General features: G+C 38.0%; 1 protein-coding gene across 1 annotated transcript; it reads right to left on the bottom strand.

The window, feature by feature from the left end:
• Positions 1–4548: 4548 nt before the first annotated feature.
• On the bottom strand, positions 4549–27137 carry LOC147318886 (B-cell receptor CD22-like). Its single transcript, XM_086309789.1, has 10 exons — positions 27062–27137; positions 26474–26815; positions 26007–26318; positions 19000–19263; positions 8624–8887; positions 7878–8141; positions 7332–7640; positions 6363–6444; positions 5850–5943; positions 4549–5733 (listed from the first exon to the last, which is right to left on the bottom strand). Exons 1-10 carry the CDS (start codon positions 27105–27107, stop codon positions 5302–5304), a joined length of 2409 nt encoding a protein of 802 aa, XP_086165915.1. The 5' UTR covers positions 27108–27137; the 3' UTR covers positions 4549–5301.

The raw sequence follows: 27137 nt of genomic DNA, 5'->3' as shown, positions 1-27137 counted from the left end.
ACGAGACTGTTGAAGCCAAATTTAAAAAAAAAAAAAATCCCTGAGCAACAAGTGTATCAAGTAGGTTTTTCTCTGACTGAGGTAAAGGTTTCTCATATTTGTCTAGCACTTACTCAAATTGCAGAAGGGGCAGGGCTAGAGAGTTTCACATGGTTATCTTTGCTGTGTCACTTTTTAAACGCATTGAATGACATCAGAAGTTTCCAGGAAGTCTGACGATGAGGGACACAATAACAATGATCTTTAGTTTCAGAAGAACCAGTTTTAGATGACATAATGTTCACTTAGAGAACATCCTAGTCATGGTGTAACAAAAAGATGGGGTTAGGGTGGGTTATTCTACAAATAGAAGTGCATGAATAGAACTTAATGACATGGTAACTGAAACAAAACATACAATGAAAACAATTTAAAGCATATGAGAGTCCATTTTACTGCAGTCAGATAATTTTTGAATATGTAGCACAGGACTGGATAAAGTGTTGGGGTTGTTACTCAAAGAAAGTAACCTATTACACATTCCTTGTTACTTTTCTTAAAAGTGTAGATCTCTCCATAATTTTCCTCCTCCTGAAGATCATCACAGACCTGCAGCTGATCAAGCCTCGCCAGAGGAGCTACTTAGGAGTGTGGTGGAGCTCTCTTCGACGCTTGATCATTATGTGACTACCCGTCAGTGTTTTCAACATATCAGTAAGTGTAAGCTTGCTGCAGTTGGAAAGTGTCTAACGTCCGCCTCTGTTATTTCCCAGGAAGAGCCTGGAAACGAGAGTGCAGCAAGCACGGGGTGCATGGACACTTGGAAGCGAGGACACAGGGCACAGACACTGGGAGGAAGACACGGCACAGGGATTTATTGTTGTGTATTATTTACGTTACTGTACATAAACGCACTGCTTACATTGAAGGGTCCTGCATTTGGGCCCTTCTCCCAGCGCAGCTGTGACAGTTTTCTACATTCCACAGGACCTCAACTCCCAAAGTATTTTCTATCTTTCTCTCACACTCCTAAAAGTACAGTGACCTGATACAACTTGAAAACATTCAAAATGCTGCTAAAAAATATTTTCCCCCTTCATTAATTTTTGTCACATTTACATGTTTTTAGATCTGGTTCCTGTCCCACACAGCAATGAATGTATTTGAAAGCAAATCTGGATTCTTGGCTCATGGTGCTTAGACATGCAGACTACAGCAGCCAGGGATTGAACTACAAACCTTTCAATTGGTAAATGACCTGCAACAGCCACTCCACACAGGCTGCTTCATGCATTTATAGACATTTTCACAATTCAAGTAACTTGCTACCAGTTCAGTTTTTTAAATTCCTTGGAATTTCAGACTTTCTGAAACTAAACAAGTTAAAAACAGATATCTGGAAGTTATTTTCTCTATAACTAGCCATATCAATCCTATAACAATGATGGTGTTGCTGCTATTCTTGTAACTCTTTCTGAGCTGACCTGAACTACCAGTGTCACTGAAGAAAAAAAAAAAAAAAAACAACTAAAAAAACCCCCAAAAATCTTTTATTTAGCTGCTAATACAACACCTCTAATACAACACCTCTCACTTTATTTCTCACAATCTCGCCTGATGATGTCTGGTGAGCAGCACTCTAGTTAAACATTGAATCTACACTAGTCTCAAACTCTTCTCTCCCGGCTTTGTTTGTTTTCTGTAACTTTATTCCTCTACATCTCTGTGACAAATGAATTTTCTGAAAATCTCTGAAAATTCTAAATCAAATCAAAACACAAATGTTTCTGTTCACTCCACATTAACAAACAACAATCTTTTTTCGCCAGCACTGAATTTTTCTAGACTGGACAAAGAGGGAATTGCATCCCATTATCCCAACTGTTTTATCAGTGACTGCTTTGGTTCCTTTTCTCAGCTTCAAATCAAGTCACATTTTTTCCATCACCTTAAAATCAGACCCTTTTTAAAGGGGTGCATCCCTGAATCCACTGTTAAGCCCAACAGTCATTTCAGTGCAACTAAATGCTAAATATTTAGTTTCTCAGTTTGTTAAAGGTTTCGCTACTCCAACTAATGAGTTACTAGTGAGTTTTGTAATTAAAGATGAAACTCGGGAAGAGAGCCCGTTTAGTGTCCAACGGTGTTCTGTCAGCACTTGTCTCGCAGAGGCTCAATCAGTTCAAGATAATGTAACAAAATATTTGGCACTGTAAGCCACAGTATTTTGCTGCATCTTTCACACTAATGGATGTTATGGACATTGACAAACTGATATTAGAGTGTATTCATATTACAGGACGGTACAGTATTGTTAGGTTTGAAAGCCTCATGTCTTCCCTCCAAACATACCTCTTGTCATTGTGGCCAAATAGCTGAATCTTTGTCTCCTCTGACCATTAAAATTTTTCCAGAAGGTATTTGGCTTGCCCATGCGACCTGCTGCAAATTTAAGTTGAGCTTTAGTTGAAGGTGTTTGGAGTGGGGGTTCTTTCTTGGTTGGCACCGTCTAATCCATGATGATGTACAGTTCAGATTACTGTGGACAGTGATGCTGTTTCCAGTTCATAGCAGGTTTGAACATCCTAATCAGTTTCCTATCATTAGAGGGTTTAAGTCTTCTACCAGACTATGGCAAAGTCATGCCACATCCAAGTAACATCCATATGTACAATTCTTTGAACCAATGATCTTGGAATCTACAGTTGTTTAAAAAATGGCTCCAAGATACCCTCCCAACATGTGCAACTCTACCGTTCTTCTTCTTGAATTGTCAGTGAGTTTCTCAATTGGACTTTCCAATTGTTCTGACTATTAACCAGTCCAATAAATCATTTTATGCCGGTAAAGAGAAACTACCAGTTCTAGTCAATCATGATCATTAACGAGAAGATAATAGGCCTTCAACACCACTTGTTAAAATATTTAAGTGAGCAAGCGCATATGTTTCTAGTCTCTATGTATGTGTGATGGCCACACCTGCAGCATCACAACTCTGAAGTTGGGCAAAAGATGCAGCTGTGTTATGTATGGGAAGAGTTTATTGGGCCATACCATGTGCAGCTCTTTCATGGGTTTCAATAAATAAATAATTTTTAATGCTGTGCTTTCTCTTTGATTTATGAATTGTCTGTTCGCTTAGTATTCTTTTGGGCATTTAATTAAAGTGATTATAAAACTAAGCATTGGTTTGTTTGGTGTTAATACATCCTATGTGTCAACTTGGTCTGATCAGCCAAGATTTAGGTCCCCTTTGTTTCTTGTGGGTTAGGTTAGTTTTGTTTGCGAGTTGCTGTTTTTGGCTTAAGTTTAGTTATATTTATTTGACCTTTTTTAAGGGACCTGTATTGTTAGTTCATTTTGTATATTTTTTTCATTTTGTGTGTAAATAAAACCCACTTTTTTTCTAAATACTTACTGTGTAAGTATTAACACAGTGGTCCAAAGTATAGTATACATGGTCCAAAGCATAGTATACTTTGGACCATGTGTGGATTTCAGAAGATCCAAAATATATTTCATCTTGGGCACCCATTTTTGTTCTTTAAAAGTTATTAAATATGTATGCTGTACAATTGTTCCACCCTGGAAAAAGAACAGTTCCCAGAAATCATTAAAATGCCCAGAATTACCATAATGTTCATTCCGACGATGAGTGCATGGGCAAAATGAGGTTACATTTTTAAAAAGGTGTTTAAAAAAGTGATAGGAGGAACTCGCACAAAAAGTGTGAATGTTAAGAAACATTACCAGAAGGGGCCATAAACAGTACCACCTAATTTTCTCACTCTCATCTCTGCAGTATATCTTGTGTCTGAACGTGCTGTTTATGGTATTAAACATGATGGGAACCTTTTTGTTTTTCCTTTCACTCATGACAAACATTCATCATTTAATTTGTCTGTTTCAGTCTTTTTCTTTAATAAGTTAAAGAGTTGGGTAATTCCAAATGCAACTTTTCAAGCACCTGAAAATTCAGTATACATGCAAGTTGTGTCGGCACAATTTGTCAAATTTGCTACAGCTGCTGTATTTAATGTCAATATGCAACACTATCTGAAAGAAGATATAAGAAAGACAGGACCTGGAAGGAAGATGAAAGTTCTTTAATATTTGTTGTACATTCAATTTTAAAGCATGGCCTCAAAGGTTAGATGCATCTAACATGCTGTACTATGTTAAGGATTTAGGCCCTAAATAATCATTGAAGTGCTTTTAAAAATAATGCCATCCATGTGTATTGAGCTTCATATATATTGCAATAAACAAAACCCTAAATCAATAATACAATATAATATGCAGCTAGCCAGCGGAATTATGTTAAGCTTGCCAAAAGGATTTTAATATGGAGCATACAAAAAGAACAAAACCAACTAGATAGATACACTTTTATGCATATGCTACCAGTGGGTCACCCAATAGCTACTTTGTATGTAAATGAATAGCTACCCATAAAAGAAAATGAAACTACATATTCATAAAAGAGAAATCTCACAGCTGTACTTCATTTTTAAAAATGTTTGCCAAAATAAAAGCAATTGTGATTATGTTGTGTTTAATTATCGCTCATAATATATTTATATTTCTGGCTGTCTTATAACATCAAAACACTGTAAATGCACTAATATTTTGTAAATATACAAACAATTTTTACTTCTGTACACAATACCACAGCTACTGTGAGTGACAATTCTGTCTTTCCTACAGTTTCATGTCAAAGTGTCTGCTGATCCTCGCACTTCTCCTCATGGTTTATGATATATAATTTTGTTTATTATGTCTCAGACTTTTTATTTTGAGACAGAATGATGACACAATGTCATCGCATGACATACAAAATTTTTAATTAAAAAAACACCTTATTAACAAAAAGTCTGGTCTTTTTGCTCTTTTACCAACAAATGATATTCAGTGGAACTACAAATCAGTGGGTCTAGCACAGGTTCCTAAACAAAGGTCTGAAATTTGCAGTGACAGGCATAGTCACTAAGGAGTTATAAGTTGGCTCCTGAGCTTTAACCTAATATTTTACTGTTTGAAGCAGTGTCTTCAAACAGAGATATTGTGCCAGATTCAATAATAAACGCACACAAAAGAAGATGGCTGTGCACTGGTACATATGAGAGCCAGTTAAGCAATGGTATATTTACACAACAAAAAATATTTCTTGGTAACTATTCAAAGGCTAATCATTAAAGGGTATGTAATTGTATTTCTAATCCTATCTTAAATGTTTTTATCATAGTGTGACTAAATGCAGCGAGCTACACATGTACAGCTGGACAGCTATGTTTTTAGCAGTAAGCTCAACAAAACAGAAGTTTACTTCTTTTTCTTTTTAGTCTTGTCTTTAAATTTTACCTGGGCATATTCACAGTCCACTTCCTTTTTCACATTCTTACCCCCCACTTCATCATACAGGCCTCCCATCTCTAGTGCATTGCTCACAAAATTTCTGTTAATTCCCTCCACAATGCACTTCTCCTCCTCCAGATAATAGCTACCAGGTGAATTCAAGTCCACAGAGGTTTCTTCCTTCTTTTTCTTGCTCTTGGTCTTCCAGTTCACACTAGAGTAAATTGCTTCACACTTGTCGCCTTTGTTCTCAGAGTTTTTGCTTCCTCTTGCACCCACTGGCTCAGCGCTTGGCAAGTTGGTGCTACTTGGCTCAGCAACTACTTTAGGGTCAACAACGCCTGCCTCTCTCAACCTTTCAACATTTGCATAAATGCTCTCTTCTGTTGTGTTTGGTGCCTAAAATTGCATAGTAAATTTCAGTGAACATTCCGGTGAAGATCATCTATTCATTCTTGTGTAAATGTAAAAGTATCACACCTTTAAAAAAAACCTTAAAAATAAAGTTAAAGTACCTCATTTCCTTCTTCAGTCGGAGGCTGAATCATCGCAACTGTGTTGTTTTCATCTATTAACCCAACTTTCGGCTTACAGTGATTCGTCTGAGTCCTGAAAAATAAAGTAAAATATCAAATATATATTTTTACAAATCATACACTGCAGTTTTTCACTGCTCACTTTTTAGTTCACAGGATAAACTCATGATGATATATAGTGGTGTATTACAGCTTGCTATGTGAAAACTAATCTGAATGTTAACATACAGAGGTCTTGAAAATGAAAACATATAATGTCAGTGTTTTTAGACATGAACTGTCCAATAAACAGCTCAGACTGATGTTAAAGTTAGTCAGTGTTGTTACCAATGTTGAGTATGTTTTCTGATGGATCAAGCGTAAATATACACAGTAGTTGCACAGTATCAGTATTCAGTTAAAGATCACAGAAAATCAGGCCAAATACAACTTAGTAAATAGTAAATGCTGTGGGTAGTTTGAACAATTTTAAGTACCAAATTGTGTCCATACCTGATAACAAACAGCAGAACACACATTAGTACTAATAGTAACACTACAAGAGTGGAGACGATCACTGGATACAGAACTGAACCTAAAAAAACAAAACAAAAATAAATATAAAAAAATACCATGTAAAAAAAAATAAATAAATACATAAAAAAAATCACCCTACTTAATTTTTAATTGTATGCATGACATACATAATGTTTTTTGTTTTTTTAAACCCTCTGGGTTTGTTCAACATTACTACCCTTTCAGCTTGTTCGTGGCCAAAACTGGCCACCATAGAGCCCAGAGGGTTAATTAGCCATATTACTCAAAAATTATGTGGTAAAACAAACTTATTTCAAATTCCAAGGTTTTAAATATTGGATTTTGTTTTTGAAAATCACCTGCTCTTTACCAGGTCTTAAAATTACATATATACAGCCTCAGCTGAACTACAAAACATAACATGGTATACTGTGTCATTACTGAACAAAAACTAATCCAAATTTCAGAAGCGGTGTGTTACTGCTTCCATAGGAATCACAAGAATAGGTAGCAGCCAGATGCTGATAATCAAGCACTGGATTATTAAACTTCATTTAATGACCATCAGCAAGCGTGAACATGTTTATAAAAGCAGATCTTTGTGGCAGTTTGCTGGTCCTGAACATTCAGGAGTGTGTTAGCACAATACCAATGATATAAATGTACTTCAAAACATTCCATACTTTATGAAACTGGTAGTGAGTCGACTGTAGCTGGATTAACCCATCCCTAACTGCTTGTGTGGATTAGTGGAATTCCTAAAGTTATTGACAGTAAATTTATTGTAAATGAATACTAACATTTAGGGTAAAATCTTGATAATATCTCTTAACTGGCTTTGTAGAGCACAGGATATCAGTGACTAAGGTATCAAATCTCCTTGATCTCCACTGCATCATGTATGTGGGTTAAACAAGAGTATTTACAGTTGCACCAAATACAAACCTTGAGGTTCTGCAGAGCTTTTAAACTTGCTCATACAAAATTGTTGACTGGCAGATCCCAGAGAGTTGAAGCTACGGCAGAGCAGGGTGGAAAAATGCTTCACATGTGGTTGACTCAGAATGAAGGAGCTCCTGTGAACTGTGATGTTTAGAGTCTCACTGAATATTTCAAATCCACCAGACTGATTGACAGGTTCTCCATTCAAATACCACTGTACAGCAGGGGAAGGGTTTCCCTCAGTGTCACAGGAACAGTTAACTTGACTTGCAGTTTTAACACAATCTGATGAAAACAGGATCTGTGGAAGAACTGTCATTGAAAGAAAGTGAGAGGAGTCAGTAAAAAACAACCTTGATGATTGAAAAATATTTGCAAAAATTACTAAAAAAAATGAACTGACAAAGTGACCGGTAAAATGCTGTGTGTAAAGATGGTCATGTCTCAAACTGATCTGGAGATAACCAAAAATGTCAGAAAAATGGAAAACACTAATGTGTTGTTACAATTTCTAACAAAAATAGTATAATTAAATTTTGAGATACATACAATGAATCTCAAGCTGAGTCACATTAGAACGTTCAACTCCGAGCTTATTTTCAGCCTTGCAGAAAAATGTCCGTCTGTTTCTGAAGACTTGAATGTTTAAACTGGTTCCTGTTCCAATTAAAGTCTCCTGGTCTCCATCAGCTCTGTACCAGGTGTAGTTCCTCACTGCTGGGTTGGCATTAGTGCTGCATATTAGACTCACATTGCTGTTGTCTGGTACTGGACCAGAAGGACTGACTGAAACTGTGATGTTTTCAGGTGAATCTAAAGAACGAGTATTAAAAAATGAAAATTAGTTGTGTATTGTACATTGGGTATTACACTACCTGTCATAAAGCCTTATAAATTTATTTAAAAAGATGACATCTTAAGAATGCTTGCACCTTATTTTAGCCCACTGCCTAAGTCTTCTGAAGATAAAGTGTTAGTTTAGTGTTGCGCATACACTAAAGAACTATTTAAGATAATTTTGATCAGACAAAAACTGTGGTCTTTTAGTTGAATCCAAAAAAAAGCAATAACACAATCACTTGTGGATGGATATTAACGTGTATTTCACGAAGTCTGATTTATGTACTAAAACAACAGTTTAAGAATGCTGTACTTTTTAATTTAAAAAAATACACTGTTTCTATTTGTTGAGTATTGGAAAAACATGGTATATAAAACTCTGTTCTAATGATCTGACTCTTTGATGCTGGGTTATACTGATGATATGTAAAGCAGATGTGAAATGTTATATTTACACTGAACATCTATTTGAATGCTGCTGGAACGTCCAACTCCAATCTCATTTTCAGCCTTGCAGAAAAATGACCGTCTGTCTCTGGAGACTTTAATGTTTAAACTAGTTCCTGTTCCGATAAATGTCTCCTGGTCTCCATCAACTCTGTACCAGGTGTAGTTCCTCACTGCTGGGTTGGCATTAGTGCTGCAGGTCAGACTCACATTGCTGTTCTCTGGTACTGGACCAGAAGGACTGACTGAAACTGTGATGTTTTTAGGTGAATCTGAAAATTAAGTATTGAAACATGAAAATTAGTGATGCAATGTATGTTGGGTATTACACTACCTATCATTAAGTCGTATGTGTGTATTTTAACAGTGACTTTGCATGTTTTCCCTGTGTACTCTGGCTTCCTCTCACAGTCCAAAGACATACATTTAGAGGGGTTAGATTGATTGGCCATTCCAAATTGCTCATAGGTGTGAATGTTAGTCTGAATGGTTGTCTGTTTCTCTGTGTGGCGCTGTGACAGATGGGCAATCTGTCCAGGGTGTGCTGCTCATGCCCTGTTATGGCTGTGATAGTTATAAACACACTTCTAAACCTGGTGGAAAGTCTTCTCAGAAGAGTTGAAATTATTATAGCTACAAATAGTCGGCCTACATCATATCATACACCATATTTTCCGCATATAAGGCGCACTTAAAATCCTTTATTTTTCTCAGAAATTGACAATGCGCCTTATGTATGAATTCTGGTTGTGCTTACTGACCTCGAACAGATTTTATGTGGTACACGGCGCTGAAAAAATCTGTCAAAAATGTTTTTGTACGACTTTGCTAAGCTACGAAGCTGCACCGCTTGATGGACTGTTAGAGCATCACAGCTACTGTAGTTAGGAGCCTAGCGGAGTAATCTGGGTCCAGAACTCCGTCTGCTTCAGGTCCCTAAGTTGAAGAACACTGCAACATCATTGAGAGTTATAAACGGTCTAAATTCTTTTGTCTTTAATAAAATTATCAGTGTTTCTGTTTTACCAGGTGTAACAATTAAGTTTAACATCCAGACATCCATGAAAACAGAATTTATTAAATTTAACGCAGTTTAGGGTTGCCAACCGTCCCTTAAAAAACGGAATCGTCCCGCATTTCGAAACAAAAGTACACGTCCCGTATTGAGCTAATAAGGGACGCACTTTGTCCCGTAATACAGTGAGAATTAAAAGTAGTCTATAAATGTTTATGGAATTAACGCTTTGTTTGAAAACATAATTCTCGGCCCCTCTCCTGCTTTGTGACCAATGAGCTGACAGCACACTTATGACAATTCGAGTATGACAATTCAGATTACCGCTCATCTCATTGGTCGAGGAAAGGTCGCTTGCGGAGAAAATACCGGAAGACAACAGATGACCACAACAACAAGCATGGCTGTCACTACCCGATCTGTACCGGAAACCCGATCGGTACCCCGCATGCGCAAATCTTACGTCACTTCCTCTCTTTGCCAACATTGCGACATTCAATACATTTGAATGATACGGTTAGCGCCCGAGGGCGTTCCAAGATGGCCGAGTAAGTACACGCTTACTGCCGAGCTTAGCAAATGTAACCTTATAATACGGTAGCAACACTGTGTCAACTCAGACCTTAGAAGCTTTTACGGTATTTAAGCCAGAAAAGGACTGATTTTGATCAATTAAGAGATAAAATGTCACAGCGTGACAATAAAAGACCCTCGTCTAGCTCCAAGACGAAGCTACTGCTAAAGGCTAATGCTAGCCAAACAACCGGGTCGGTGAACCCACTGCTTGACAACTGCCATGACTATACGGCTCTTTCACTACCTCTCCCAATAACTGAGGACGTAATGGACGAGTTTCCACCTCTACCCGTCTCACCCAGCCAGTCTCCGGCGCCAAAGAAAGCGATGCACTCAAAGGGAGATAGCGTGGATATTGTTGAAACTCTATCAAAACTAATAAACGAAAGAATGGATAACCTTGCACTACAGATTGACGGGATCAGAAAAACTGTGGACTTTGCATGCGAAGAGATAAAAGATGTCAAATGCAGAGTGGGCACATTGGAGCAGAAAATCTCCAAAGAGGAAGAGCGTATGGATAAAAACCAGCAAAGAATCACAGATCTCGAGCGATATTCCAGACGGTGGAACCTCAGGCTGTTTGGTGTCAAAGAAGAACAACAGGAGGATACATGGAAGGTTGCTGTTGAGATTTGTCAGGCTACATTGCCTGAATGTAAAAACCAACTTTATGACACCATTGACACCGTACATCGGGTCGGCTCCAAACGCCCAAACAACACCAGTCCCAGACCTATTATCATCCAGTTCATCTCCCGCAGAACCAGAGATAGCCTGTGGAAAGCAGCTAAGACATCTCCATTCTTAAAGGAAAACCGGGACTTGAAGTTTGCTGAGGACCTTTCCAGAGAAGAGAGGGAGCGCCGGAGCAAGTTGTGGCCCATTATCGAGAAGGCTCGCAGAGAAAATAAAAAGGCCTATTACATCAGATGCCGGGGTTTTGTTAATGGGACAGAAGTTTTCCCGTCTTCAGAATGAGAGGTGAATATGGGGGAAGCTAAGGAATGGAAAAGACCCTACAATGTTGCACAGTTGCTTGGACTTGGTTGGCTGTTTTTCATTGATCCTTCTGGCGTTTTGGATCATTAAGTCTATGCCTCATTTATAGTGTGAGGACACTTTAAGTTTCAGCACCAGAGTTGTATCCTAAAAAATATTTCGTGTATTTCTGCCGAGTTATTTTCATCCTTGCAATGCTCGGTCCCTTAGTGAGGTTTATTTTTTGTTAAGCACACAATATTGGTTCTTTAAATTTCTAGCTATTTATTTTTTGTTTTCTTAATTGTCATTTTCTATTGTTTCCCTAAATGCCAGGGGGTTGAGACAGATCTGTAAACGTAAAGCCTTATTTTTGTTTGCTAAGAAATATAAAAGTCATTTTTGTTTTTTCCAAGAAAGCCATTCTGTATCTGCTGATGTGAACTTCTGGAAGTCTCAGTGGGGTAACGATGTTTGGTATTCGCATGGCACAGAGAGGTCAGCTGGGGTCACAACTCTCAAAGGTAGCTTCGAAGGTATTGTTCTACATTCAGATTGTGACTCTTTGGGTCATTATATTTGTCTGATAGTAGAATACAATCACTCCATTTTCATAATTGTCAATTTATATGGCTATAATACCAAACCTGAAAATGATAATTTAATTGACTCTTTAGATACAAGGATTAGTTTTTGGCTCTCTAAATATCCCAGTTCAAACTTAATAATTGGAGGAGATTTTAATGTTTCACTAAATGACACTATAGACAGATGGCCACCAGCACAACATTTTAGGAATAATTTGAGATTGGAAACATTTATGGATAAATTTAATGTAACTGATATTTGGAGAGACAAATTTCCTGATGATATATCTTTTACCTGGAGTAACCGTTCTGGTTCAAGGAAATCACATATTGATTCTGGTTAATATCAAGTAGTCTATCAAAGGACAGTGTTACGGTCAATATCCTTACAACTCCACTTACGGATCATAGAGCAATATATATTAATCTGCAACTCTTTCCTACTATTGCAATTAATAGATCCTCCTATTGGAAATTAAATAGCTCGCTTCTGAGCCATACAATTGTAAAATCTGAAATTACACGACTGTTAAAACACTTTATACACAAGGCTAATATTGAGAATTCCTATAGCACAAACTGGGAAATTTTTAAATTTGAGACAAGTAAAATGTTGAGACAGTATGGGGCAAAAATAGCTAAGTCAAGGGCAGCAGAAGAAGAAAATCTAATTGTTCAAATTTCCGCAATATATCAACTCCCACCAGACGAGGTCTCGGAAGAGGATAGATTACATCTTAGGTCCTTTCAATCTAAACTGGATGAGATTTACCGCCAGAAAGCTGAAGGAGCTTTCGTTCGTTCAAGAAAAAGGTGGATAGAGGAGGGAGAGCAGAATTCTGCTTATTTTTTCCGCTTAGAAAAACATAGATCTAAAACCAATACTATTCATAAATTGAATATAAATGGTACGGTCAGTGATGATGCAAAAATTATCTCTCAATTTTGTTGTAATTTCTACTCAAAGTTGTATGAATCCAATTATAACGCAAAGGTCGCTACCCAATTTATTGACTCTGTAAACAATGTTAAAATGATTAAAAGTGCTGATAGGCTTTTTTGTGACAGTCCAATTACTGAAAAAGAGATATTGACATCTATTGAATTTCTTAAAAACAACAAATCTCCGGGCACAGATGGGCTGGTGGCTGAATTCTATAAATCATTTTCTTGTCAGCTTGCACCCTTTTTGTTGCAGGTTTATAATGAAAGTATTGAAAGGGGCACTCTTCCTCCCAGCCTTACTCAGGGACTTATTACTTTAATTCCCAAACCTAAGAAGGACCTACTTTTTATAGACAACTGGAGACCAATAAGCCTCCTAAATAATGATTATAAAATATTAGCTCTATTGCTAGCTAGAAGAATTAAATATATTTTGGACGATATTGTAGACGAGACACAGTCTGGTTTTATGACAAACAGACACATCTCCAATAATATTAGACTCGTCTTGGATATTCTGGACTACTCAGCATTAATATCTGATGACTCATTTATCCTTCTCCTGGACTTCTATAAAGCCTTTGACTCAATTGAGCATGAATTTATATTTCTTACACTTCAGAAATTTGGTTTTGGTGATATCTTCTGCAGAGCTATCAAAACTCTGTATTCCAATGCTAATAGTTCTATTAGAATGAAAAATGGCACCACTTCTCGTTTTAGTCTTAATCGAGGTGTACGCCAAGGTTGCCCGATTAGCCCTTATCTTTTTTTACTTTGCACCCAAATTCTTGCCTCTCATATTTCGAATAGCCCTGTGAAGGGTATAAACATAGCAGACAGAGAGATTGTCATCAGTCAATTGGCAGATGATACCACAATTTTTCTTAAAAATGCCAGCCAAGTGCCAATTGCTTTACGTGTAATAGAGGATTTCTCAAAAGGGTCTGGATTGGTCCTAAACTTAAATAAATGTCAGTTATTACCTGTCAAAGAGTGTAATGTTCAGAGTATTTGTAATATAACAGTTAAAAATGAAGCAACATATTTAGGTCTGATTATCTGCAAAGATCCAAAAGACAGAATTTTACTAAATTTCCCCCCAATTATTAAAAAATCTCAAACCAAATTAAATCAATGGTTGCAGAGAGATTTAAGTATAAGAGGAAGGGTATTGCTCTCAAAAGCAGAAGGTCTGTCTCGACTGACTTATGCAGCAATTTCTCTGCATGTGGACGGCAAAACTTGTAAGGATATTGATCGAATGCTCTTCAACTTCCTTTGGAAAAACCGGACACATTACATCAGAAAAAGTGTATTGATGAATGACTATGAACACGGTGGTCTCAATGTTTTGGATTTTACTACTCTAAACAATACATTTAAGATTAATTGGGCTAAACATTTTCTTAAAAATCCGGTATCCATTTGGAATTTTATTCCTCACTACATTTTCTCTAAGTTTGGTGGTCTAAGTTTTATCTTAGGTTGTGATTATAATATAGATAAGCTTCCAGAAAAGCTCTCGATGTTTCACAAACAAGTTCTATTAGCTTGGTCCCTTATATATAAACACAACTTTACACCCCATACGTATTCAATTTGGAATAATAGGAACATAGTGTATAAAAATAAATCATTATTTTTTTCTAGGTGGGTTGAGAAACGGATTGTTTTAGTGAATCAGCTGTTTAATCCTAATGGGCAGCTCATGTCCTACTCAGAATTTTTAAACACCTATAAATTTCCAGCCACACCCAAAGAATATGCCATATTATTTGATGCAATACCTACGGGTATTATAATGCTTTTTAAAGGTATTCAACCTTGCATATCATCTGTTTCTCTCCCCAACCCTTTAGATTCACACATAGGAAGAATCTGTCTAACAAACCACAGTAAAAGTAATAAGAATATTCGTGCTTTGTTCCAGACAGAATCTCTAACTATCCCACATGTGGTCTCTTATTGGAATTCCTTTGTCAGTGACATTAACTGGAAAAGAGTATGGACAATTCCTAACAAGTATCTGGTAACGAATAAAGTGAAGGAAGTCTCATTTAAAATATTGCATAAATTTTATCCTGCTAATCATTACATGACGAAGTTCAAAAGGGACATAAATGTGAACTGTGGATTTTGTGGAAGCCATCCTGAGACTGTGCAACACCTCTTCTGGATCTGTTCATTCGCTAGAACATTTTGGAAGGACTTCAGTAGATTCATTGCTGGACATCTCTATAATGACTTTACTGTGAAATGGGAAAATGTTGTATTTTGCTTCTTTCGAAGGCAAAAAAAAGAAGATGTTTACTTTATAATAAACTTATTAGTCATCTTAGCTAAATTTTATTTTCACAAATGCAAATACAGTAACAAAAAACCTGATTTTAAACATTACTATAATGATGTTTTATGTTACATAAAATTGATTAGTGGATCACTTAACAAAAAGGCTATGAAAACTATTACTATTTGTAGTAATTACAAATTATTTGAATGTTTGTAATTCTTTGTATTACACCCCCTGGCATATGTTAATTTTGTTCTGATTGTATACATGTTCTGTATACTGTTTCTTAATAAAGTTTAATATTTTGAAAAAAAAAAAAAAGATACGGTTAGCGCCCAGTTAGCTCCTAGCATTTCTCAGCAGCTCTGCCTCCTTTTCGACTACCAGGACATTTAAACAATGAATAATCCGTATCCGCAACAAATTTTTGCTTTTCTCCTCAACAGAAAGCGTTCCCCGATTGAACAACAGCGCCGTAAAATAAGAAGAATGGTGCCTAATGACAGAGTTAATAATACAGACTTTATAATATGTCACGTGAAGATTCAGCAGCCAGATGAAGTGTTTACTGGCAATTGACAGTGATAGCGGACATTATCATCACTTTTCCAACAATCCTCTCCACACAGACAAGCATAAACACACTCGATTATCACTAAATCAAATTTAACACACGTTTGTAATGACGCTAATTCAGTTTACAATAGGGTTCATTCGCTCAGTCAGCAGGTGGCGGTATCCTCGTACACTGGGGAGTACACTGCCATTAAACGAACAGAAGAAGAAGAAAACCCCTGCACATGCGCGGTACGGATCGGGAGTCCCGATCTGTCACTATCTTTTAATTTTTTTTATTTTTGTCTACATTATATTAAATGTTTCATTATCGGAAACATGTTAAGAGATACTTGTTATTCTTAACATCTTAACAGATACTCTGACCTGTAACTATCGTAAAATGCTTCGACTGGAAGTAGACACCTTTCGCGCATGCGGGGTACCGATCGGGTTTCCGGTACGGATCGGGTAGTGACAATGGCCAACAGGGAAACAAACGTCGACACTGTGGTGCAAGTCTCGGACGACAGTACATCTAAAGCTGGGCAGACACTGTGCGATTTTTTTCAGTCACGTTATTCAGCTCCTGCTCAAACTGCACGATTGACTCACAGGGGTTAGAAGTTGGTAGGTCACGATGCAGGGTCTCACACTATACCGCCCGATGCTCTGATGCGACCTGAGTGCTCACACTGTGCCTCCATAAAATTAAGGTTATAACAGAAAATCTGTCGCTCCCCCTCTCTGTCTTTCACTCACACAGACACACCACCACCATCAACTTTGCTAAATTGCTAATGAAAAACATTGATCAGGCAGCTGTGATTGAGCAGCAATGTAAATCCAACTATTTTCACGGTTGTTGTGGTCGTGATAATTTTGTGATGCCACATCGAAAAAGCTCGGATGAGCTTTCCAAAGTTCTACAAGTTGTGCCTCCATCGCTTGTGTCCAGATCACAGGCTGCACAGCCGTGCTGCTCCATCTTTTTCACCGACGTTTACGTGTTTGCGCGTGAGCGGCTGTGTTGACACCCTCACCAGCGATTGATGATCGGGAGCTGGTCGTTAGGTGTTAATCGCTTCTGGTTACCCCACGTATACTACACGATGCACGATGAAGGCCAAAATCGGGCCGATCACTCAAAAATCGGCTCAAAATGGGCCAAAAATCGCACAGTGTGAGCCCAGCATAAGCCCAGCATTAGAGCAGCAATGTTTGTTCCCCTCAGAGAAAGAGGGGGGGAAAAGGCTGCAAAAGTACAGGGAGGAATGGGAAAGGAAAACACCTGGCTGGAAAAGTGCACGATAACACCTTTAAAGCGCACTGCACTGTGTGCCGGCGCACTTTTTCCATAGGCATGCTTCTAATGGTGGGCACATGAAGAACATGAGGGGCGTGAAAGCTCGGGGAACCCTTAACCAATTTCTTGTCCACCAGGCCACGGCAGAAGCAGATATGGTATGTAAACACTGGTTTGTGTTTTTTTTTAAACCCTCTGGTTAAGGTTAATATGGGCATGTGCAGTGAATATCAGCGCTATGTGGCCAGAAGATAATATAATTTATTTTGTGTAATAAACAACTGCAAGGATAGATGATTACAACAAATAGATCACTAATACATAAAAGTAATACATAGATGAATAATGATGATGAGTTAAGATGCGTAATCATGGGAACAAGTGGGTTTACAAACAGGAGCAGCTGATTAGCATTAGAAAAGCTGAAATAATACCTCAACTGAAGCCGATTGTACTAAATGCACTATATGTGCACTGTTACAAGAATATTTTTCGTTCTATTGTTTTCTATTAATTTATATAATTTTAAGTTAAGCAGGACAGAGTTCTTTTAAAGAAAGATTTACTTATATTCTCAAAAGTTAAGCATGACAGGCTTCTGTTTAAGAAAGAGACCTGTTTTACTGTGTTAATGTTGTCATTTTGAACAAAGAATATGCATCTGCTTAAATCAAATTCAACTCAAATGGTTAAAAAATAATTTCACACACAAAAAAAAGAGCTACAAAATTCACCACACTGGGAAGGGTGAACTGGGTTGCCCGGCCCTGGCCACGAGGTGTCCCTTATTTATTTTTCAGGGGGTTGGCAACCCTATATCATACTCCATATTTTCCGCATATAAGGCGCACTTAAAATCCTTTATTTTTCTCAGAAATTGACAATGCGCCTTATGTATGAATTCTGGTTGTGCTTACTGACCTCGAACAGATTTTATGTGGTACACGGCGCTCAAAAATCTGTCAAAAAAGTTTTTGTATGACTTTGCTAAGCTACGAAGCTGCACCGCTTGATGGACTGTTAGAGCATCACAGCTACTGTAGTTAGGAGCCTAGCGGAGTAATCTGGGTCCAGAACTCCGTCTGCTTCAGATCCCAAAGTTGAAGAACACTGCAACATCATTGAGAGTTATAAACGGTCTAAATTCTTCTGTCTTTAATAAAATTATCAGTGTTTCTGTTTTACCAGGTGTAACAATTAAGTTTAACATCCAGCCATCCATGAAAACAGAATTTATTACATTTAATGCAGTTAGAAGTTAGCAAGAAGTTAGCTTGCTAGTTTCCACCTAAAGATGATATTACCATGTTCTGACTGAAAGATTTCTGAAAAAATTAAAATGTACAGCTCTGCCATCACTTCCAACATAAATGAAGACAGAACACTCAACCGCAGTGACTTTTGTAGTGTTACTGAAGTTGGACTATATAATGATGTGCTATGTGATTGCTAGCAACACAGCTATGTTAGCATAACATAAATGCAGTGAAGCTGGGGGATGAATGCTAACTTTGTTCCACTCGATAAAAGTTAATGTGAGGGTTCCCAAAGGTTAGGGAGAAATGCAATCGCATGACAGGATACTGTAAACAGACCAAACTTTAGTCAGGAGAACAACTGAGAGAATCCATCCACAATACGAGGTTACTCATTAATATACTGCAACAACATGGGAATAGAGCAGCTGCAAGAGAATTCAACATTAATGAATCAATGGTACAGAAGTGGAGGAAGCAAGAAGAATGAGTTGAGTAAAGTTTGACTTATCTGACCGTGTTGTTTTGCTTAATGCGCCTTATAATTCAGTGTGCCTTATTCATGAAAACAGACACGTTTGTTGACAGTGCACCGTATATACCGGTGCATCTTATAGTCCAAAAAACTACGGTAACCTTTTTAAAATTGAGAATCAAATGTCATTCTAGTTATAAGTGGGTGGGCAGAGGGGCAAAGACTTTTGGAAATGCTGTGTGTATGCTTTTACTTTTTTCTGTAAAAATGCATTGGTTTTTTATTTCTAGACTATTCCAAAAGCTCAGCATGTAAATTTCAGTTCTAATGGTCTGAATCCTTGATGCTGGGTTATACTGATGATATGTAAAGCAGATGTGAAATGTGATATTTACACTGAACATCTATTTGAATGCTGCTGGAACGTCCAACTCCAATCTCATTTTCAGCCTTGCAGAAAAATGACCGTCTGTCTCTGGAGACTTTAATGTTTAAACTGGTTCCTGTTCCGATAAATGTCTCCTGGTCTCCATCAGCTCTGTACCAGGTGTAGTTCCTCACTGCTGGGTTGGCATTACTGCTGCAGGTCAGACTCACATTGCTGTTCTCTGGTACTGGACCAGAAGGACTGACTGAAACTGTAATGTTTTTAGGTGAATCTGAAAATTAAGGAATAAAACATACAGATTAGTGGTGTACTGCACTGTATGTTGGGTATTACACTACCTATCATTAAGTCGTTTATTTGTATTTTAACAGTGACTTTGCAAGTTCTCCCTGTGTCTGTGTTGGTTCTCTCTGTGTACTCTGGCTTCCTCTCACAGTCCAAAGACATACAGTTAGGGGAGTTTGATTGATTGGCCATTCCAAATTGCTCATAGGTGTGAATGTTAGTCTGCATGGTTGTCTGTCTTTCTGTGTTGGCACTGCGACAGACTGGTGATCTGTCCAGCGTGTGCCCCGCCTCTTGCCCTGTGACAGCTGGCATGGTCATAAACACTTCTTCTAAACCTGGTGGAAAGTCTTCCCAGAAGAGTTGAAACTATTATAGCTACAAAGAGCTGGCTGACATCATATCAGATGTCACTTTTAGTTATATGTGTGTGACCAGACAAGCAAAGACTTTTGTATATTGAAACAGTTTAGGAATGCTGATACTTTTTTGTGCAAAAATGCATTGGTTTTTTTATTTGATGACTATTCAAAAAGCTCAGTGTGTAAATTCCAGTTCTAATGGTCTGAATCCTTGATGCTGGGTTATACTGATGATATTATACTTGAAATGTGCAATTCACTTGTATTTTTATATACTTGAAATGTGCAATTCACTTGTATTTTTATTTTTTATTCCTATTTATTCTATTTATCCCCTTCGTATATTTTATTTATATTGTCTCTGTATTTATATATGTGTGTGTGTGTGTGTGTGTGTGTATACATATATATATATATATATATATATATATATATATATATATATATATATATATATATATATATATATATATAATATTCTGCAACTCTGTAACTTCTGTTGGTGCTGTACTTTTTTGGAAATCGAATTTCCCAGAGGAACCCACCCGAGGGATTAATAAATTTCTATCTAATCTATCTATCTATGTAAAGCAGATGTGAAATATGATATTTACACTGAACATCTATTTGAATGCTGCTGGAACGTCCAACTCCAATCTCATTTTCAGCCTTGCAGAAAAATGACCGTCTGTCTCTGGAGACTTTAATGTTTAAACTGGTTCCTGTTCCGATAAATGTCTCCTGGTCTCCATCAGCTCTGTACCAGGTGTAGTTCCACACTGCTGGGTTGGCATTAGTGCTGCAGGTCAGACTCACATTGCTGTTCTCTGGTACTGGACCAGAAGGACTGACTGAAACTGTGATGTTTTTAGGTGAATCTGAAAGTTAAGGAATACAACATACAAACTAAAATGTTAAGACAGTTTTTTTTTGCAGAAGTAGTGTTTATAAATTGGGTACAATGCCTTCAGTATATATTTTTTCCCATTAAATTAATAACTCATACACATCTAACACCAAACAGGAGAGAAGGGAGCAAACCGCACCAATTTACTCATTTTTTCTTTTATCAAGAAAATTTGTAGAGTGATAGTAAGAAGTTGCTTTGGCCCTTTCTTTCTAAATACTGATGTATCCAATAAAAATCCATCCATCCATCCATCTTCATCCGCTTTATCCGGGGCCGGGTCGCGGGGGCAGCAGCCTAAGCAAAGAGGCCCAGACCTCCCTCTCCCCAGCCACCTCCTCCAGCTTATCCGGGGGAACACCAAGGCGTTCCCAGGCCAGCCGAGAGATATAATCTCTCCAGCGTGTCCTGGGTCTGCCCCGGGGCCTCCTCCCGGTGGGACATGCCTGGAACACCTCACCCAGGAGGCGCCCAGGGGGCATCCTTGTCAGATGCCCGAACCACCTCAGCTGGCTCCTTTCGATGTGGAGCAGCAGCTGCTCTACTCTGAGCCCCTCCTGGATGGCCGAACTTCTCACCCTATCTCTAAGGGAGAGGCCAGCCACCCTTCGGAGGAAGCTCATTTCTGCCGCTTGTATCCGCGATCTCGTTCTTTCGGTCACTACCCACAGCTCGTGGCCATAGGTGAGGGTAGGGACGTAGACCGACCGGTAAATTGAGAGCTTCGCTTTTACACTCAGCTCCCTCTTCACCACGACGGACCGGTGCAGCGTCCGCATTACTGCAGCTGCAGCCCCAATCCGTCTGTCGATCCAATAAACTTTGGACTTTTTTGATACTTCTTTTTCTCTGTGTCTTATTTAGAGTTTGGTCACCATGGCAATGATAAATGCCCTGGTTCTTACATACCACTATTCTACTCAAACCGCTTCATACAACATGCCTCATCCATTCACCTAATTTATGTTTAAGTGTTTTCTAATTAAAATAATATCGAAAGTGTTTTGTTCATCAGATAACAGCTTATCTAAATATCGTTACCCGAGGATATTTGGTGTGCAAATTGGCTCCACTCTGCATGCCAACCTTCCAAATAGTAGATAACCTGCTCTACCTTCTGAGCTACACCAGGCACGTGCGAGGGGCGGCTTGAGCACCTGCCCCTTTCCTGATGGGTGTCCCAAATGCCCTTTTCTTGAGGCAATTGTTTTATGTGTGTTTTATGCATGCGGCGCGTCTGCGCAGAAATATTGGGAGAAAGAAATGCCGTAAAAAACACTGTTTAATGGCGTTGACCTGACAGAATACCGTATTTTACACCAGGAAGTGGCGTCTTAAACGCCGTTTCTGAACGGGAGAAAAAAAACACACTTTTACCTGTCTTTGAACGCCACTCAGCAAAAAATGGCATTCAAAGACAGATTAAAAACTGTTTTTTCCGGCGTTCAGTGTCAGCTGTGAAGGCGTTTAAAACGCTGTTTACTTGAAACTATGCAGGGCCTTCCCCATGGTGTTAAACTGCATTTCTTACGCCATTTCTTAACCAGACGTGTTAGAAAACTCGCAATATTTGGCAGAAATGGCTTACCATATGCAGAGCTGTAGAAGAAGCAAATTAAATGGGAGACGCAGACTGATGCAACAAAAACCAGTTAGGTGTACATTGTACACTTAGTATGCATTCACAGCGTACACATAGTCTATAGCACACAGATGAACCTTATTATTACATGTTGGTAAGTTGTCTTGTGACAGCTGACAAATTGAAACAGATGAGCGTGCTGTGTGTGAAACAGCGCAACAAACATTACCTGTCCTTTTATTAACTGCACAAGTAGTGCTGGTCATTAGCTGCCAGCTAACTGGGTAAGGGTCTGTAGCTCTGCCCACCGTTTCAGGGAACAAATTTAGTTTTAAAGTAAGTTACAGGGCTTTTCCTGCCTTCCTGGAGGGCTTATATTTCACTGAACAGAATCTAACACACATATCCAAATAAGAAACAAAATATATTAGATTTATATTTCAAATATGACAAAATGATGATTTTACAAAATTATTGTATCTTTACAGTTTAAACATTTAATAAACTTTCTGCCTGCACAGAGTGTACAGTCAAACAAATTGAATCCTCATAAATACATTATTTCATGTTTATTACTTAATTTGTTTATTTTCATCCCTTTATTATTATAGCACTAGGAATAAATAATGAGGGAATTATTCTGGATCAGCACCATGATACAAACTTGTGGCCATAGTATATACAGTATTCTGGAGAAGGTTTTTTATGAGTATAGATTTTTTAAATTATAACTCATGATGTGATATTGTCCAGACATGCCCTGTAAGGACATGAGGAGGAAACAGTGTTAAAAGGAGTTGTGTGAGGCAGTGGATCTCTCACCAGCTACATTAAAAAGAGCACAGGTATCAATAACACATGTACCAGCTGTTCCACTGCAAAGGTATTCAAGTATAATAATAATAATAAACACAATGTTTTGGTTCTATAACATTTTTCTATCATTACTTTATCATAGATTAGGTACAAGAGTTGTTAAGTTTGGATAATTAAATAATAGATTAGTGCAATAGCAAAGTGTGCCTTGTTGTCAGATGGATAGCAAGTGGAGAGTGATAGATGAGAAAGAGTGATTCACAGGCAGAGCCTAGTTTATTTCTCACAGTTTTATTGCCTTATGGTTCCAAGCGCTGTCACCAATCTTTGCATTTCATTATTATTTCATAACACTTGTTTAATCAGCAACCATTTCTCATATGGACTTTTTACAGTTTCAGATCAGCACAGCCCTGCCCTCCAGCACTATCAGCAGCAACCCCTCAACAACAACATTGTACCCATCAGGTAAAACATGGGCTAAGTTTGCTTTGCACTGTCCCCACCTGATGACAGTGATATAGTATGATGATGTTCCATATTAGATTCCTGATGGTTGGTGGGTGTGGCTTCAGCCTGGTTCTATGTGCCCCTTTTTAACTTTGAGCACCGCCCCTTTAAACATCTCTGCACAGCCCTGAGCTACACCCACTCCAGCCACCCCTCCTGAGCTAAAGCCAACCAACCTCACCTCCCCTGAGCTACAGTCCCACTTTACCCAGTTGTGTTCATCATCCATATTTAATGAGTGTGTATGTATTGCCTCTATCTACCCACATTTCTTTGTTGCATTGAACTGTTGAATATTCATTTTCTCACTCACATTTGTCCTGGTTTGCATTCAAAGACATTATTGGCTACTATCTGGATTTTTCTGCTACACCTGAACAAAGGTTGATTTTTTATTTACTATCTGTGGCCTGAGTCTGGAACTGGGGCCTCATTCTCACATCACATAACAGTTATCTGAATTTTGTTTTTTTAATAATTCTGTTTTACTGGTTGTGTATTCACAAAACAAATATCATAACTTGGGGAAAATACATGATAATATATATAATAAGTGAAACTCTGAAACTGAAAACTGTAAAGTGAAAAGCAACTGTCAAATGTGACTGACTAAATGTAGTTTTACTCTTAGAGAGAATAAATAACAGATCTAGATAACTGTATTTATTACTAAATACATTACTACTACTATTTAAACGTTATTACTATTTATTTCATTTGAGAAGAGAAAAATAAACTCACATGAAATATCAGGAGTTAAACTTGTTTCAGCAGTGACATCAGGGCTACCATCTTGTTTCTGGTAGACAGCAGTGCAGGAGATTTTATTTCCATGATGGAGGTGAGAAGCAGTGAAATTCATAACAGAGGTCCTGACTTTAGTTTTGTCCTGATTCTCCTGCAGTGTCTCCTGACTCTGACCCAGGTTAGGGCTCCATGTCAGAGCTGGAGGATGAGACCAACATGGAGCTGGAGCTGGAGCAGAGCACGTCAGACTCACTGAGGCTCCCTCCTCCACCTCCAGTGTGGATGGAGTCAGAGTCGGTGAAGGAGGATCTTGTGGTGGGAAGAAATATTTTCATCAGTCAATAAAGAAATGAGCAGTAATTAATTTAAGGTTGTTTTTTTTTTTTGCTGTGTAAAATCCAGTAAATTCACAATGTCAAAGTCAAAGCAGCTTGACTCGTGTCATTTATTCACATGAATTGTCTTTATATGGATATAAAAACTTACCTATGAATGAAATATCTACACCAGCTTGTGTAAAAGTGTATTTCAGTGTATTATCACACTCCAGTCTGAAGTAGTATTTACTTCTTTGAAGAAGACTTGCATTATTGAAAGTTGTGGTGCAGTCTTTCTTTGTTAAGTCTCCTCTCATGTCTTTAGTTGCAAGCAGTTTTGCACCTTCTTTGACCCAATATGCTTCACATGTATGATCTAACATGTTTTTATAGCTCTTCTCTACGTCAAAGAAGCAGGGGATGATCACACAGGTTCCACTCACGACATTTATATTCTGTGGCACTGTGATCCCCCACGTTCCACCTGAAAAAGATAATGCTTTTAATTTCGTTACAATAATTGGTATATTGTACTACAGTCGATTCCATTTTTTCTGCTTCTCCAGTTGAAGGTCGCTAGGGATCTGGAGCATGTCCCAGTTGGCATGTGGCAGGAGGCAGGATACACCCTGGACCAGTCGCTAATCTGTTACTGAACTAACATATAGAGACAGATATCCATTCACACTCTTACTCAAGTCCGGGCAGCTAACAATTACTAGTTAACCAAACCCTGTGCACATCTCTGAACTGTGGGAGGAAGCCAGAGTGCCCTGACAGAACCCAATCAGACAGGAAGAATATGCAAACTCCACACACTACACAGTGTCCCCATTCAATCATACTAATAGAATCTATTTGGATAATAGTCAGGGCATGTAATCAATAAAGTAGGAATATTAATGAAATTGAAAGGTAATTTGTTCACTTTAATATTATGAAAGACAGACATCACAGCTTCTTTTGCACTCTGACTGAATTGTTAATGGAACGTGCCACTACAGACCATAAAGCCAAGTGACAAAAGTAAAACTGCTCTGAAATTCTACTTTCCGGTTTGCGAACCCAGCCCAATTTTTACTCTTTAAGTGTTCGTGTGTGTGTGTGTGTGTGTGTGTGTGTGTGGGGGGAGGGGGGGGGGGGGGCTACTTTTAACTATGTAAAGCACTTTGTGCTACATTTTTTGTATGAAAAGTGCTTTATAAATAAAGATTGATTGATTGATTGATTGATTGATTGATTGATTGATTGATTGATTGATTGATTGATTGATTGATTGATTGATTGATTGAAAGGAGAAGTTTGTATATTTATCAACATTTAGGAGATTAAGTCTTCCATTATGTTTTACAAATCCCAGAGAAGTCATGATTGCAGAATAACTAAAATCATTACGTTACTAGCTGTTTTATGTCTAATTTGAACAAAGCCAAGAAAAGTAAGTCAATAGCAGTGACATTATTTACAGTAGAGGACAAATAAACTTACTTGAAATATCAGGAGTTAAACTTGCTTCAGCAGTGACATCAGGGCTACCATCTTGTTTCTGGTAGACAGCAGTGCAGGAGATTTTATTTCCATGATGGAGGTGAGAAGCAGTGAAATTCATAACAGAGGTCCTGACTTTAGTTTTGTCCTGATTCTCCTGCAGTGTCTCCTGACTCTGACCCAGGTTAGGGCTCCATGTCAGAGCTGGAGGATGAGACCAACATGGAGCTGGAGCAGAGCATGTCAGACTCACAGAGGCTCCCTCCTCCACCTCCACTGTGGATGGAGTCAGAGTCGGTGAGGGAGGATCATCTGGCAAAAAGATCAGTCAATAAAGAAATGAGCAGTAATTAATTTCAGGTTTTTATATTCTATGTAAAATCCAGTGAATTCACAATGAAGTCAAAGCAGCTTGACTCGTGTCATTTATTCATATGAATTGTCTTTATATGGATATAAAAACGTACCTATGAATGAAATGTCTACACCAGCTTGTGTAAAAGTGTATATCAGTGTATTATTACAATCCAGTCTGAAGTAATATTTAGTACTTTGAAGAAGACTTGCATTATTGAAAGTTGTGGTGCAGTCTTTCTTTTTTAAGTCTCCTGTCATTTCTTTAGTTGGCTTTAGTTTTGCATTTTTACTGTTAAATGAAGTTGAATTACTCCAATATGCTTTACATGAATCATCTAAGTTATTTTTATGGTTCCTCTCAACATCAAAGGAGCAGGGGATGGTCACACAGGAGCCTCTCAAAACATTTATATTCTGTGGCATTTTGACGTTGAACGTTTCACACAGTGCACCTGAAACACAACACAATGAATTGTAAAAAATAAATGCAAACAGTAATTTACAGCAACAGTACAGTTTTAATTATTGCAGCCTTTATCCAGAGTTATCACTGCTGCTAGGACTTCAGTGTTTAATTCAGGTACAAATGCTAAATATTTTTACTGTTAAATATCTAATAAATGGACACCCTTTGTAGTTTAGTATATGTTTCATGTTAAATAATAATCTTTACATGATGCTGATTTTCTTTCACTCACCCTGCAGCAGAGAACTAATGAGAAGTAAAGTCAGAGTTCCAGCCATCTTGTTACAAAAAAGTGAAGTTTAAAGGAG

Source organism: Aulonocara sp. 'chitande type north' Nkhata Bay, linkage group LG11 (genome assembly GCF_057382095.1).
Source record: "Aulonocara sp. 'chitande type north' Nkhata Bay isolate Kocher_YH1m ecotype deep benthic linkage group LG11, A_spYH_male_GT1.1, whole genome shotgun sequence".
Classification (NCBI taxonomy): Eukaryota; Metazoa; Chordata; class Actinopteri; order Cichliformes; family Cichlidae; genus Aulonocara; species Aulonocara sp. 'chitande type north' Nkhata Bay.
This window is presented reverse-complemented; position numbering and strand designations above follow the sequence as displayed.